This window comes from Pogona vitticeps, chromosome 4 (assembly GCF_051106095.1).
Source record: "Pogona vitticeps strain Pit_001003342236 chromosome 4, PviZW2.1, whole genome shotgun sequence".
Classification (NCBI taxonomy): domain Eukaryota; kingdom Metazoa; phylum Chordata; class Lepidosauria; order Squamata; family Agamidae; genus Pogona; species Pogona vitticeps.
Genome location: NC_135786.1, coordinates 8,503,071 through 8,517,257, shown reverse-complemented (window position 1 = coordinate 8,517,257; position 14,187 = coordinate 8,503,071). Strand labels below are relative to the sequence as shown.

General features: G+C 44.2%; 1 protein-coding gene across 2 annotated transcripts in view; it reads right to left on the bottom strand.

The window, feature by feature from the left end:
- NKAIN4 (sodium/potassium transporting ATPase interacting 4) overlaps window positions 1–14,187 on the bottom strand; it is a 115,153-nt gene that overhangs the window by 52,924 nt on the left and 48,042 nt on the right. For both annotated transcript variants that reach the window (XM_072996747.2, XM_072996748.2), the window contains exon 3: window positions 7,130–7,210. In XM_072996747.2, the coding sequence (XP_072852848.2) occupies window positions 7,130–7,210 (81 nt within the window). The remainder of the gene's footprint in view (window positions 1–7,129; window positions 7,211–14,187) is intronic.

The window sequence follows — 14,187 nt, the reverse complement described above, 5'->3', positions numbered from 1 at the left end:
AACAACTATTAGATCCCGGCCATGAAAGTCTTCGTGAATAAGATACTTACTGTTTTTAGCTTTTAAAATTGTGTTTTGAACAATGTCCTTTATGAAAAATAAAAATATTAATTTTTTATTTAAAAAAAGGCCTTGGGTCCTTTTTTAAAATTCTTTAAAAACATTTTAAATAATAAAATAAAATAATTAAAAATTGCTCACCTAGTCACCATCTACCTGAAAACCCAACTATTCCCTCCTGTAGTTGTTACCCCCACTGAGGTTTCTCTCCTCATCTGAAGGTTCAGGGAAGCATGGCGAATCCCTGATATTTCTGCTGGTGCCCTGAGTCCTTGGAAATGTACACAGCGATCTTGCCCTACAATCCCCAAATTCAACTTGATTGCACCCCCAGGCACGGACCCTCAGAGCACATTACAGAGCAGAGGTGCAAAACTCAATTTCTTCTTGGGCCGTATCGGTATTATGGTTGCCCTCAAAGGACCGGTTGTCTCAGTGAGACTATATAAATGTATGTACTCTTTATCATATTAAATATAACCCTCTGCATTCAATTATCACTTTCTGATTTTTTTTGATGCTTGGAATGCTGAGATTAAAAGTCCCGCCGGGCAGATTCCCAGCATCCTTGCGGAACATTATGGGTGACCAAGTAAGCGCCTGCACATTGTATACTGCACAGTAGCAGGCAACATGGTGAGGGCTACATGAAACATTCCGGCGGGCCAGATTTGGCCCGCGGGCCTTGAGTTTGACACGTGTTATAGAGTGATCAAGTTGAAAGGGACCTCAGAGGGCAACTAACCCAACCCTCTGCTCAGTGCAGGATCTGCTATGAAGAGTGTAATCACAGCATCCTTGAGAATCAGCTAATTGATCCCTCTTAAATACTTCCCATAAAGAACAGCTCACTGCTTCCTTAAACAAGTTGCTTCATCGCCAAACAGCTCTTACCATTAGGAAGTTTCCGTAACCTTTAGAATCACAGAATAATTGCATTGGAGTGGGGCCTATAAGGCCATCAACCCCCTGCTCAATGCAGGAATCCAAACCAAAGAAGATCTCATATATGGCTGTCCCATTTTCTCTTGAATGCCTCCAGAGTTGGAGTGCTCAGGATGAGTTGAACCGCAGAAGCCTCTGCTCTGCCAGGTCAGAAGACCAGCCTTCGTAAGATCGAATCCATGCGACAGAGGGAGCTCCCATCGCTTCTCCCAGCTCCTGCCAACCTAGCCGTTTGAAAGCATGTAAAGGCGAGTCAATAAATAGGTACCACCTCAGTGGGAAAGTCGTGGTGTTCCGTGTCTAGTCGTGCTGGCCATGTGACCACGGAAACTGTCTTCGGACAAACGCTGGCTCTACGGCTTGGAGACAGGGATGAGCACCACACCCTAGAGTCAGACATGACTGGACTAAATGTCAAGGGGAACCTTTACCTTTTCCTGGGCTGAACAGATCCTGCCCCTTGTCTGTATGACTGCCTTTGAAATATTTGAACAATGCTGTCCTATCTCCCCTCAGGCTTCTTTTCTCAAGGCAAAAAATGTCCAGTTCTTTCAGTCTTTCCTCCTGGCTTCCAGTCCCCTGATCATCCTATCTACCCTCCTCTGAACTTGTTCCAGTTTGTACTGGATGAGTAGATGAGGTCCGATCGGTGCTGAATAGAGGGGGCCCCAGTCCCTCACGCTAATGGCTTCCCTCACATGTCCATCCACTGGATCCTATCCAGGCCTCCCCTGTCTTAGATGCTGAAACAACAGCCGCCCATGCAAATTTCTCAACTTTAAAAATCAAAAGTTGAAGTAGCAGACAAAAAGGATTTATTATTAAAGATAATTAGAGCATTATGCAGGTTGAAGGATCTATTTCATTTCTGCTTGACATGCACAGCCATAGCAGATATTCCACCCCGGCCTCCATTCTAAATTGCTATGCAAATTTTTCTTTTTTTTTTCGTTGGGTCTAAGGGGACCAGAGACAGCTGGGCTTCCCTGCTCACTCCCTGCTTCCTTCCCTTCCATTAGTTATCAGAGAAATCCATAGTAATAACCCTACAAATGAATTGAGTCCAGCAAAGCAAGCCCCAGGACAGCTGAGATGGCTGAATAATTTTGCATGTTTTTCAGGAGAGAACATTTATTATCCACCCAAAAAGTAGCAACTGTCATTTTTCATCTCCTGGTGGCATGCCCCTCGCTGATCGAAGGAGGAAGATGCTTTCCTCGTCCCTTAAGGTTCTGGATATTGATGGTGCTGCAAACATTTGAAAGCAGCTAAATGCGTTTTTGCTTGAGGGAGGTGGAAAGGCTTGCCAGAAGGACTCTGTGACGTTGCCGTGGGACTGGGAGAAAAACAGAAGTGCTAGATTAAAGGTTATTTGAGGCCAGTTTTTACCAAAAGACACTACGAGAAATGGGTGAGAAATTAATTCAGTTCACATTTCAGTCCATACTCACCACACTGGCCCTTTCAGAGCCTAAACAGGAATCAGAAAACACGTCTACTTTGAAGGATGTACTTATTCAATATTTTTAGAGGCCTGGAAAGCAGCTACCAGAAAATGGGCCTTTTCAGCGGTTGCCTCACAATTGTGGAATAACCGCCTGCCCGAAGTTCGCCTGGCCCCCTCACTAGGCACCTTTAAAAAGCTATTTAAAACCTGGTTATTTAGACACACCTTTCTTGAGCAAATAACGTGATGCAACAGGGCCTCCAATAATGTCATGTCCAAAATGGTCTTAACCGACCAGATAGGTGGGATATAAATAAAATAAATAAAAATAAATAAAATAAATAAAATAAATAAAATAAATAAAATACTGCCATGTTTTTATGCTATTAAATTATATTAATGTATTGCACTGTATCTCACCATGCCTCTCACTGTATTGATGGTATTTTGGTTTGCTTTTTTAATTTATGGACGTTGTCTTATTTTGTTATTTCATTGTTTCTGTCTAGTTGTTGTAAACCGCCCAGAGTGGTCTTGGCTGCCCAATGGGTGGCATAGAAATCAAATAAATAAATAAATAAATAATGAATTTGGGATGCAACAAGCATGGCGGTATGTTGGACATGACATTATTGGAGGCCCTGTTGCATCACATTATTTTCCCCCCCAGAAGTTTACAAAAATGCTTCCTCTTCGAAACTGCATGTGAAAAATCTGTATCTCGAAAAATGGGGCAAAGAATTCCAGTTTTTTTCAACAGAAATGAAGGGTGCTTTCTTTGGTGAGCCCCCTGCTCAAATGCTTGCAATATCCCTTAAGCCAGAGATGAGCAACTTTGGCTGGCCCAGGGAATTCACTGTTCCCAGAATCCTCCGTGGGCTGCACATGCAATCAGAAATGACCACAGAAAACCCCACTTTTGCTAAATGTATATTTCTTGATGTTTAATACATTGCAAACTAGCTAGAAGCAGATTCCGGGAGGAAGACCCTTAGCCCAAGTTCTGCATTCATCTTTAAACTCATCACCCTATCTCCAAGTTGTCTACCAACCACACACTATTTTGCCATTGTTGTGGAAGAATCTTCCCCCACCTGCCAGACCTCAGGATCTGACCCTGAAATCTGAAAGTGGTTGAGAGGGTGGTGGCAGATCAGCTTCAGGCGCTCTTGGACGAAACCAATGCTCTGGACCCATTTCAGTTGGGCTTCAGGCCGCGCTATGGTACAGAGACAGCACTGGTCGTACTGCTGGATGACCTGTTGAGGGAGGCCGATGGGGGTAACATGTCCTTGTTGGTCCTCCTCGACATCTCAGCTGCCTTTGATACCGTCGACCACGGTATCCTCCTGGGGAGGCTCTTCGAGTTGGGAGTCGGTGGCCTGGCACTTGCCTGGCTCTGCTCCTTCCTGGAGGACCGCCCCCAGAGAGTACAGCTTGGGGAGAGGGTCTCAGCCCGGTGGAATCTCAATTGTGGGGTTTCACAGGGGTCGATCATCTCCCCAATGCTGTTTAATATCTATATGAGGCCGCTGGGCGGGGTCATGAGGGTTTTTGGGGCATTATGTCATCAGTACACTGATGACACACAGCCCTACATGTCCTTTACACCAACTTCAGTGGATGCCGTCCGGTCCCTCCAGCGCTGCCTGGACACTGTACTGGAATGGATACAGTCAAATGGATTGAGGCTGAACCCGGACAACACGGAGGTCTTGAGGGTGGGCGGCCCTTCCGTCAGCGGCATAGGTGACTCCCTCTCCTTTGGAGGGACGACCCTTGCCGCAAAGAGTGAGGTCCGCAGCTTGGGAATACATCTGGACCCCGCGCTTACCATGGAAACCCAGGTGGCGCCCATGGTCCGCTCCGCCTATTTTCATCTATGGCGGATTGCCCAGCTGCGACCATATCTTGATCGGGGGGCCCTCACTATTCTAGTCCATGCGCTCGTAATCTGTGGAACGCCCTCCCAGCAGAAATTCGGCTGGCACTCTCGCTGGGTGTTTTTAAAAGCCAGTTTAAAACTTGGTTATTCAAGAAGGCCTTCCCTCCAGTCAATTAAGTCTTTCTCTTTTTTCTTTTCTTTGCTATTCCATCTTGGTAATCCTCTCTTTAAATTAATTGTTTTAAATTGAAATTGTAGTTGTAATTTTATGATTTTATATATCTTTATACTGTACTGTTTTATTTTGTAAGCCGCCCCGAGTAGACATGGTCTAGAGGGGTGGGGTAAAAATCAAATAAATAAATAAATAAATAAATAAATAAATAAATAAATAAATAAATAAATAAACAAATCAATCAATCAATCAATCAATCAATCAATCAATCAATCAATCAATCTCTGGCCAGGTTGTCACATGAGATTTCCAATCCATTCCTAAAGACAATGGGATGGGGCGGATCCAGCAACACTATCTGCAGAAGAGACGACACGGTGTCCTAAGGACCACCTTTCAGACATCATCCGATCCCTTTGCAGAAAATGTGAGCAGGGCAGGAAGGCAACCAGAGGACCCTTGAGCTAAAATAACTTTCTCTGTGAGGTGTCAGATGGGTGTAGGAGGCAGACTAGTTAAAGGTGTGAGAGGGTTGTGGCCCACTTTGCACAGGGACAGCCCTTTTCACAATGCATCACAACCACACACTCTGTGCATTGATCCATGATGGACGTCATTGCTGCCATATTTGTCTTGGAGGGGCCAGAGTTGGAAGGAAATGCATGCCATCACTCAACACTGGGACAGTCAGCTTTCAAATGTGAAACGGGCCAATGACCCACACTTTTAAACATGAAGAGCCTTGCCTATGAAGACAGGTGCCTTGGGAAACCTGCACCGTTTGGACTCTTTAAAGGTTTCAAGTGGTCCTTAGAAGCTCCTCATGTAGGAGGATTGGGAGATTTTCCTGGTATGTTACAATGCCTCCAGCACGATAAGTTTAGCTCATTGCAACCATCAAGCTCAGGATTATGCTGGAACAAGAAGAGTTATAACGTCTCCCTGGTCTTTCTCACTCTTCGGAGCCAGCTGGAAAAATTCTGGGAGTCAGAGTCCAATAAAGCAACTTTTCCCGAGGTAGACTCCTGCTCTCTCTGCCTATTTAACCATGTCCTTCCCTGTGTTGATTGAGACCCAGTCTCTGTGATGGAGCACAGCCCACATAAGCTGGACCGCAGGCTAGACTAGGCTGGTTCTTTGCCCGATCTCTGTGCTTTCAGCTGAACATCTGAACCACCATTCTGCCTGTAACCGTTGTATGAATTTGCTGTGGTAGACACAGGCATATCTCACTGCCTTTATCCGTATCCTCCATCAGCGCATGCAGATTAGTTGTCTAAACAGAGAACCTTTCATTTTAAATGTTAATTACCTAATGCCGATGCTCGAGGGAGAAACGACAACCAATTAGAATCTCTCCTACCCACCCACCCACCTGCTCGCCATAAAGATAATTTGGGCCTGACTCCCTTGAGCCCCCATATAAAGCAATTAGGCAGTTTTTCTTCCCAGCCTCCCCTCCACTATTGGAGGTATTTATAAAATCAGTTATAGCAGGAGGCAACCCATTATCCCACCTTCCTCTCCACCTGAATTATCACCTGACTGAACAGAAAAGGGCAACCATGATCACCAACTACTGAGTGAACTAACTCCCTTCTTTCTACCTCACTGCACTTCCTTGCCCTTTGTCACAATAAATGAACCAGAAGCTGACATAGACAGATCAGATCAGCTATTTGAACTGTAATTGAATATGGGGTTGGGGAGAGAAGAAGGGAAGGGAAAGACGGGGGTTAGATACGTGTTCCCCACAATCATCCAGATCTTAGGAGGTCAGATATGAGGAATACAATAATGCCTTCCTTCCAAAATCACAAGAGGAAGTGGCAATATTTTTCTCTAGCTGCTCGTTCCTGCCACAAACTTGTTTTTATTTTGAAATGCAACCATACGCCACTATCTCTAAGACTTTTTTTTTACTGTGTGATCTCTGTATTCCATCTCATATGACTGAAGTAGCGGGCAAAGAAGTTCCACAAAAGCTTACATGAAAATATAACAGTCTTTAAGGTGCTACAACGTTTTTGTATTTTTTAAAAAATGTTAATATTCACCTGATGTGGAAGGGTTGGAATCATAGACCAAAATTCAGAAAACAGAAACAAAACCGCAGGCCCAGTTTGCCTTGAATACAAACTACGGAGATGAGGGAGAATGTTACAATGTGCTTTGCATGTTAATAAGGACTATCTCTCCTCATCTGGAATTTCTAAATCACGTGTGGAAGAGCTTGGAGGAAATGGCAGGCTGGGAAGACATGTTGGGGACAAGGGACCCCAACATAATATACAATGCAAAGGTCCAAGAAGTTAATTCCCCACCCAAATCCTGCTAAGAGCCTGCCATGATTGATAGCCTTTTTTGGAGAGACATTAAAGCAGTGAATTGGATTCAGTTTATGGAAGAGTAATTTAATCCCCTTTACACCTCCTCCTTGTCTTTCCAAACTTAATCTCAAAGTGTCCAGGCAGCGTTTTGTCCTGCAAAATCCTCCCGGGCCACACTTTGATGTGTGAAGTCTGATTCCCTTTGCTTCCTTCCCCACCATCAACACAACACCATCCTGTCCTTCCCTTTGATTATTTCTGGCTGCTTGGACTTCATCCTCACTCACCTTGGAAAGGCCGCCAACTTCCAAATAAAAGCAGATGATGAAGATGTTCCAGGTGACCCAGACGGCCGTCCAGATGGCATACTGGAGAAAGGGAGGGGGAGAGGGACAGAAAGAAAAAAAGAGGGCTGTGAAATTGCAGAATAAATGGGGTGGGTGGGGTGGGGGGAATAGTTCTTACACTTGGAAACTGGTGGCATCTCATATGCTGGACATTCAGAAGATTCCTTCATGATTCCAAACATACCCAAGTCTGCTTTCTGTGTTTCTGGTATCTGGTGAGATTTTAAATCAAACCAAAATAACACACCTGGGACTAAATATTGGTCTCAATCAGAGCGGACCCACTGAATCAAAGGAACTTTGACAACTCTCGAATGAGTGCCATCGATTCGATGGATCTACTCTAGCAGAGAATAACTTAAAAACGACACTTTGAATTGTGCCTGGAAATGGATCAGCAGCCAGTAGAGCTGCAGGAACGGGGGAATTATAGGTTCTCAGTTAACCAGTCCCAGTTAACAACCTGGCTGAGGCATTTTGGACCCTCTGAAATTTTCAAACGCTTTCTGGAGGCAGTCCCATATAGACCACATTACAGTTACCAAGCCAAGATGTAGCTAGGGCATGTGTCACCATTAGACATGGTTGCTTTTTATTTGTATCTGGGAGATACGAATATGAAGCACAGCACCACAGGTGCTATGGGGGTCCATTCCCAACCACCCCCCAGAACCAGCCCGGTCCCCTCACGCACATCCATCAGCATTGTCGGGAAGCCATTCCGGCTGGCGCTTCCCTGTCTCTCCCCACAGCCGATCCTCAGCAGCTGAAATGTTTAATATTCCAGGGAGGTGTGCGTTTCAAGTGTCATTGTATCACATAGTCCAGGTTTGTCCAACCTTGTCCCTCCAGATGTTCTTGGACTTCAACTCCCAGAAATCCTGGCCAGCAGAGGTGATGCTGAAGGCTTCTGGGAGCTGTAGTCTAAGAACATCTGGAGGGCCAAGGTTGGACAAGCCTGGCATAGTCCCATTTCCCCTCTCGCCTTTCCCTGTCATGATCACTGCCCTTTCCCCCTGCTTTTTCAGCTGCTTTCTTACATCATGGGAAAAGGAGGAGATCCTGATGTTTCATAACACACACCCAAGTGTTATGTATACATACACATACAATCCATACCAAAATCTTCTCCATTTTTCTTATCGCTTAGCATTCTGATTCCTTCCCTTCCTTTCTAAGGTTTAGCAAGTAAATATGAGAAGGATTCAAATCAGCTAAACTAGGAGGAAAATAGTTTTTAAAATACAAATTGATTGCTTTTGTACTCCTTACTAGTGCAAGGGGGGGCCCAAAGAGTTCCCACCCACACCGTGTCTTGTGATGATATTTGGACACACCCATTGCTGGTTCCCAAACGATTTATATAGGTGACCAAAAGAATACAGAAGCAAGACAAGATCATGGGAATGGAAATGCTAGTGCATACACACACACGGACATTGCCGGTTGATACAAAACACCGTATCCTCCTGCATGAAGATTAGATCTACTCACAAATAACTACTCAATTAACTCCTCATATTATCCACTTGCTGCTTCACAGTGGATTCAAGGCACCACACAATCAGTTGAAACAACTCACCATAGCATTGAAAAACAATTAAATAAGTAACAAGGTCAAAAACCAGCATCAAAAGCACTTTAAAAACATTTTACTATTCCTGAATCCAATAAACACAGTATTCCTAAAAGCCTCCCTTATCACTTCAAAGTCTGTCTGAAAAGGAACTTCTAATGTTGTCTAGGACTGAAAGGAAGAGAGCAACAAATGCCCTCAAACAGTACAGTGGTACCTCGCATTACGACGTTAATTCGTTCCAGCGAAATCGCTGTAGAACGAAAAGGTCATAATGCGAAAATAGAAAACCCATTGAAACGCATTAAAACCCGTTTAATGCATTCCAATGGGTTAAAAACTCACCGTCCAGCGAAGATCCTCCATAGGGCAGCCATTTTCGGTGGTTGTCTTGTAAGGAATCCACCCAGAAAACAGCGAAGGCAATTTTATTTAACCGGCAGCCATTTTGAAACCGCCGATCAGCTGTAGGAAAATTGTTGTTTTGCAAAGAATCGGTTCCCGAAGCAGGGAACCAATCATTGCAAAACGAAAAAAGCCTATTCAGACCATCGTTTTGCAATCGCAAAAATGTTGTTGTAATGCGGTTTCGTCATAATGCGGGGCAATTGTAAAGCGGGGCACGACTGTACATACAATTTCCTTAAGATTCCTGACCCACTAGATTAAACTAGTTAGCTCAAAGAGGTTACATTAATACATTATCTTCACAGGTAATACATTATCTTCAAGGGCCCCGTGTTTTTATTTTTAAAAACAAAAATAAAGTAACAACTAGCAATGGACTGCAAGGAGAACAAACCTATCCATTCTGAAGGAAATCAACCCTGAGCGCTCACTGGAAGGACAGATCCTGAAGCTGAGGCTTCAATACTTTGGCCATCACTCCCTGGAAAATACCCTGATGTTGGGAAAGTGTGAAGGCAAGAGGAGAAGGGACGACAGAGGACGAGACAGCTGGACAGTATCATCGAAGCAACCAACATGAATTTGACCTAACTCCGGGAGGCAGTGGAAGACAGGAGGGCATTGCGTGCTCTGGTCCATGGGGTCACGAAGAGTCAGACATGACTTAACGACTAAACAACAAACAAGCAATGTTATTTCTTTTTCTCTCTTAAGTTACCTGCCAACTTGTTTTTTTTTTTTAAAGTGAACAACCTTTTTCTCGTAAATGTTCCAGTATTTCTAAAGATTATGATTGATGCAGGCTCAAAATGTTGGAAGCGATACAGTCTACAGAGTGTTCAGTTATCGTAGTGACCGCTATGGTTTTTCTTTTTCCTTTGTTGTGTTCCTGTTAGCAGCTGACAGATCAATAAATACTGACTCTAAGAGAGCACACTTAACTTTACTCCTAAAGCATTTGTTTAGGGGGTAATCTTCAGCCATCTTTAGATGTCTAAAAGAACTGCATGGTGTCAAGTTGATTCCAACTAACGGCGAACCTTCTCAGGGTTTTTGAATACAGCACTGAGAGATGGTTTACCATCTCCTTCTTGGGGGAGGGAGCAGAGGGCGGCTCTGAGGCTGCACAACCTGTCTTTCATCCCAGAAGACACATTGGGGAAATCGAACTCCCAGATTCTGCTCTGCAGCCAGGCACCCAGCTCATTAAGCTATTCAACCATCTCTTTTTTAAAAAGTATATTTTAAAATTAAAAAAGAAACCTGAGAAATAAAGTATAATATGGCACTAATGTGCTTGCTAATCATCACACCTCAGAAACTTAGGAGTAGCTCAATACGCCTAAAAATAGCCTTGTAACTACTAATTACATCACTCATTACTAAAAAGAATTAGTTATAGGTAACTATTTTATTTATAACTAGTTACTTGCAAGTTCTGGTGAAACACAATAACTGAAAGCAATTGACTTAATGCAAAGGCTGATGAATGACTTCTTGTCTAAAATGTAGGGTTTCCACATCTCTTTTTTTTTTTGGCCCAGAAACTTCGGTTTTATGAGACATTCTCTGAGCCTTAGCCTTTGGACTCGGTATCTCTGGGAATGGGATGTTATCTGCCTTTTTTGGCATTCATTCTCACGGCTGTAGGGCCTGACATTCAGAAAACCTCTCAACATGTTTATTTTCAGTGGGCTTTGGAGCTCCTACTGAAGGAATCTCTCACCACGTCTCTATGAAATCTCTCTAGAAATAGTTGACCTGACCCCATGACATGGCAAAGGTCAACCACATGCAACCCCATAAAGGTTTGCCCCAAGTTCTCAGGTTTTGGCTAAAGAATCTCTGGGAATAGGCTCTTTCTGACTTGAAAACTCTACTTCTGGGTCACTCATTTGTGAACAGAGATCTCATCATGTTCAGCAAGAAACCCCTGATATGTATTTTCCTGCAAATCCATGGAGTTGTAGGGTGAGTGAGAGAGCTAAAGTTTCTTGAATCTATGTGTAGTGGACAAAATGGATCTCCTTCTGGACTCAAAAAATACCTGCGGTGTTGAGCACCTGCCAGCAGCTCCCTTTGACTTTAAGCCAATGACTCTTGACACTTTATAATGAACTACTGGGGCTGGGGCTGTACCAATTATTGTCTTCCTGCAACACACACTCACAAACACAGACATGTTGAGACTCAGCGATGGGTAGCTCTCCCAAGCTGTCCTTTCAATGACAGGCCCGGAGGGTGATGTGATGATGTGATTGGCTTGTTTTCTTGGGTCAGAGCTGCCAGAAACATCTCAGAAAAGGATAGAGATCTCCCCTGGCCAATATACTGCAGACAGGTAGATGGCATTTTATTACTTAAGTGACAGTGCTTGCTAATGTCTATTCACCCACTGCCAGTTCTAAATCCAAAGCTGGATGGGTAAGAAGGCGTGTGTGCTAATAATCAGCCAGACCAAGATGCCTTGAAGATTGAGAGTGGATTTCCAGTATTCTCCAAATTTAGGATCAACCATGGCTCCAAAGAGATTAAAATGTTAGCGTTGTGCTGAATTTTTTTCCTGTGGGAATTTCAACCACTTTTCTTCAACTGGAAAGAAATTCCCTTTAAAAAGAGTTTCAAAAGACAAGTTTCACAAAAATACTCACCTGTGCAATTTAGAATTTCCGTGCTTACATGGAATCATGCAATCACAGGTTGGAAGGGGATCCCTGGATCATCAAACCCAACCCATTGGCAGGCAAGAGATCCATAAAGCAGCCCTACGAGGTGGCCTCTAGCTCTGTTGAAAAACCTCTGAGGAAGGAGAATCCACCGGCCTCCATACTGGTCCATTCCCTTTTTGAGCACCTCTTACTGTCAAGAAGATCTTCCTAATGTTTAGTCAAAATCTCCATGCTTGTAATTGGAATCTATAACTTCAGGTTCTACCCTCTGGAGCAACAGAAGACAAGGTTGCTCCATCTTCCACACCAGTGGTTCTTAACCTTTGTTACGCAGATGTTTTTGAACTGCAACTCCCAGAAACCCCAGCCAGCACAGTTGGTGGTGAAGGCTTCTGGGAGTTGCAGTCCAAAACTCCTGAGTAACCCAAGGTTAAGAACCAGTGTTCCACACCACAGCCCTTCATATGCTCGTCTTCAAAGGGTCTTCTCCAAGTCAAACATATCCATTTCCCTCAAATGTTTTTCAGACCGCTTCATGTCCATACCTTCTACCATCCTAGTCTGTGTATTTTGTCTTGCTTATGTAGATGGCTGTCTGTCTGTCTGTCTGTCTGTCTGTCTGTCTGTCTGTCTGTCTGTCTGTCTGTCTGTCTGTCTGTTTGTTTGTTTGTTTGTGTGCATGTTTGCATGGCTTGCCTTACAGTCGTCTCTGTTGTACCCCGAAGCCTCAACTGTCCTCGGCTTCCGATACTTCCAGGGGAAGATGTCATAAGGTACTGCCTGGCTGGGTTAATTAGGAGTGCACTTACGCCCAGACCCTCTCTGTTCGACCATCAAGTGATCTCTTAGGAGACCTTGATGATGACAAATGTCTTCGACAGGACTTTTTCCCATGCCAAATAGGGAATGTGGCAATTCAAAGAAGCCACTGAGGGATGAAAAGATGTCTAACAGAACAAAGCAAAACATACAGCCTCTTAGGCCCCCATGAAATATTACAAGACTCTCAAAAACATGACCAGAAAAACTGGAGCTGAAATTACAGCACAGTAGTTGTGGTTGAGCTCCCAGAATGGAGAATGATGGGATTTGTAGTCCAAAGCTGTATGATGGTGTGAGTGGATATGCGCCCTTTCAGACGAACCAAATGTTAAAAGCATCAAACATGATTGCAGTCTGAAACATAGCAATTCTGCCAAGACACTGAGGTTTTATTTTAAGATGCAAAGGCCAACAATGGCGAAGCACGAGTGGTTAACGTAATAGGAGGCATTTACCAAAGAGCATGGCTCGGCAGGCTGGCAATTAGAGCAGCCGCCGCTTGTACTATGAACAACATGGTAATTTAATTTATATCCAAAAGGCTGTGTAATAAAGTGACACAGGCTGATTAAAATAAATTATGCACACTCTGTCAGAAGTAGCAGATGAAAGGAAAAACATTTCTTCATTAATTGAACTGCCCTCTTCTCAGCCAAAGTTTCATTACACAAACACAGGCATGCACAGAGAGGACGCACAGATATGTGTGCGCGAGGGTCGGTGCTACCTTTGTGGGGCCACAAAATAAATTAGAAACAGAAGCTAGATTCCCCTCCTGATTTTTCATCAGGCTGGGCATCGCAGAGCTGCAGATGAGGTAGGAGAAAACGTGAAAGGTTTCGAAATTCACAGCCGGGATCTTTGATGAAAATCAAGTCTCAAAATTGGGGGTGTGGGCAAGGAGACTGTGGGGGGTGTGAGTTGGAAAGTTCCTCCGAACTGTGTGAGACAATGGGTTGTCAGTCATGCAGCGTTCCGGCCCCATACCGAAACTTCAGTTTAGCTGGGTAGAGGGGCACACAGAGATGCGATCGACCCCATAATCAGAGTTGAGATAAAATTCTACACACAGGTTGAATCCATCACAGGCAAATTAGCAATATTACCTAGTGGCTAGATGAGAATCTTGTCCACAATTTACAGTCCCATGTGAGTGATGCTAAGTGTCCATGTCTGCTTGCAGGTGTTTAGTCATTAAGTCGTGTCCGACTCTTTGTGACCCCATAGACCAGAGCACGCCAGGCCTTCCTGCCTTCCATGGTCTCCCGGGGTTTGGCCAAATTCATGTTGGTCACTTCCGTGACACTGTCCAACCACCTCATCCCCTGTCATCCCCTTCTCTTGCCTTCACACTTTCCCAACATCAGGGTCTTTTCCAGGGAGTCTTCTCTTCTCATGAGATGGCCAAAGTATTGGAGCCTCAGCTTCAGGATTTGTCCTTCCAGTGAGCACTCAGAGTTGATTTCCTTCAGAACGGATAGGTTTGTTCCCCTTGTAGTCCAGGGGACTCTCAAGAGTCTCCT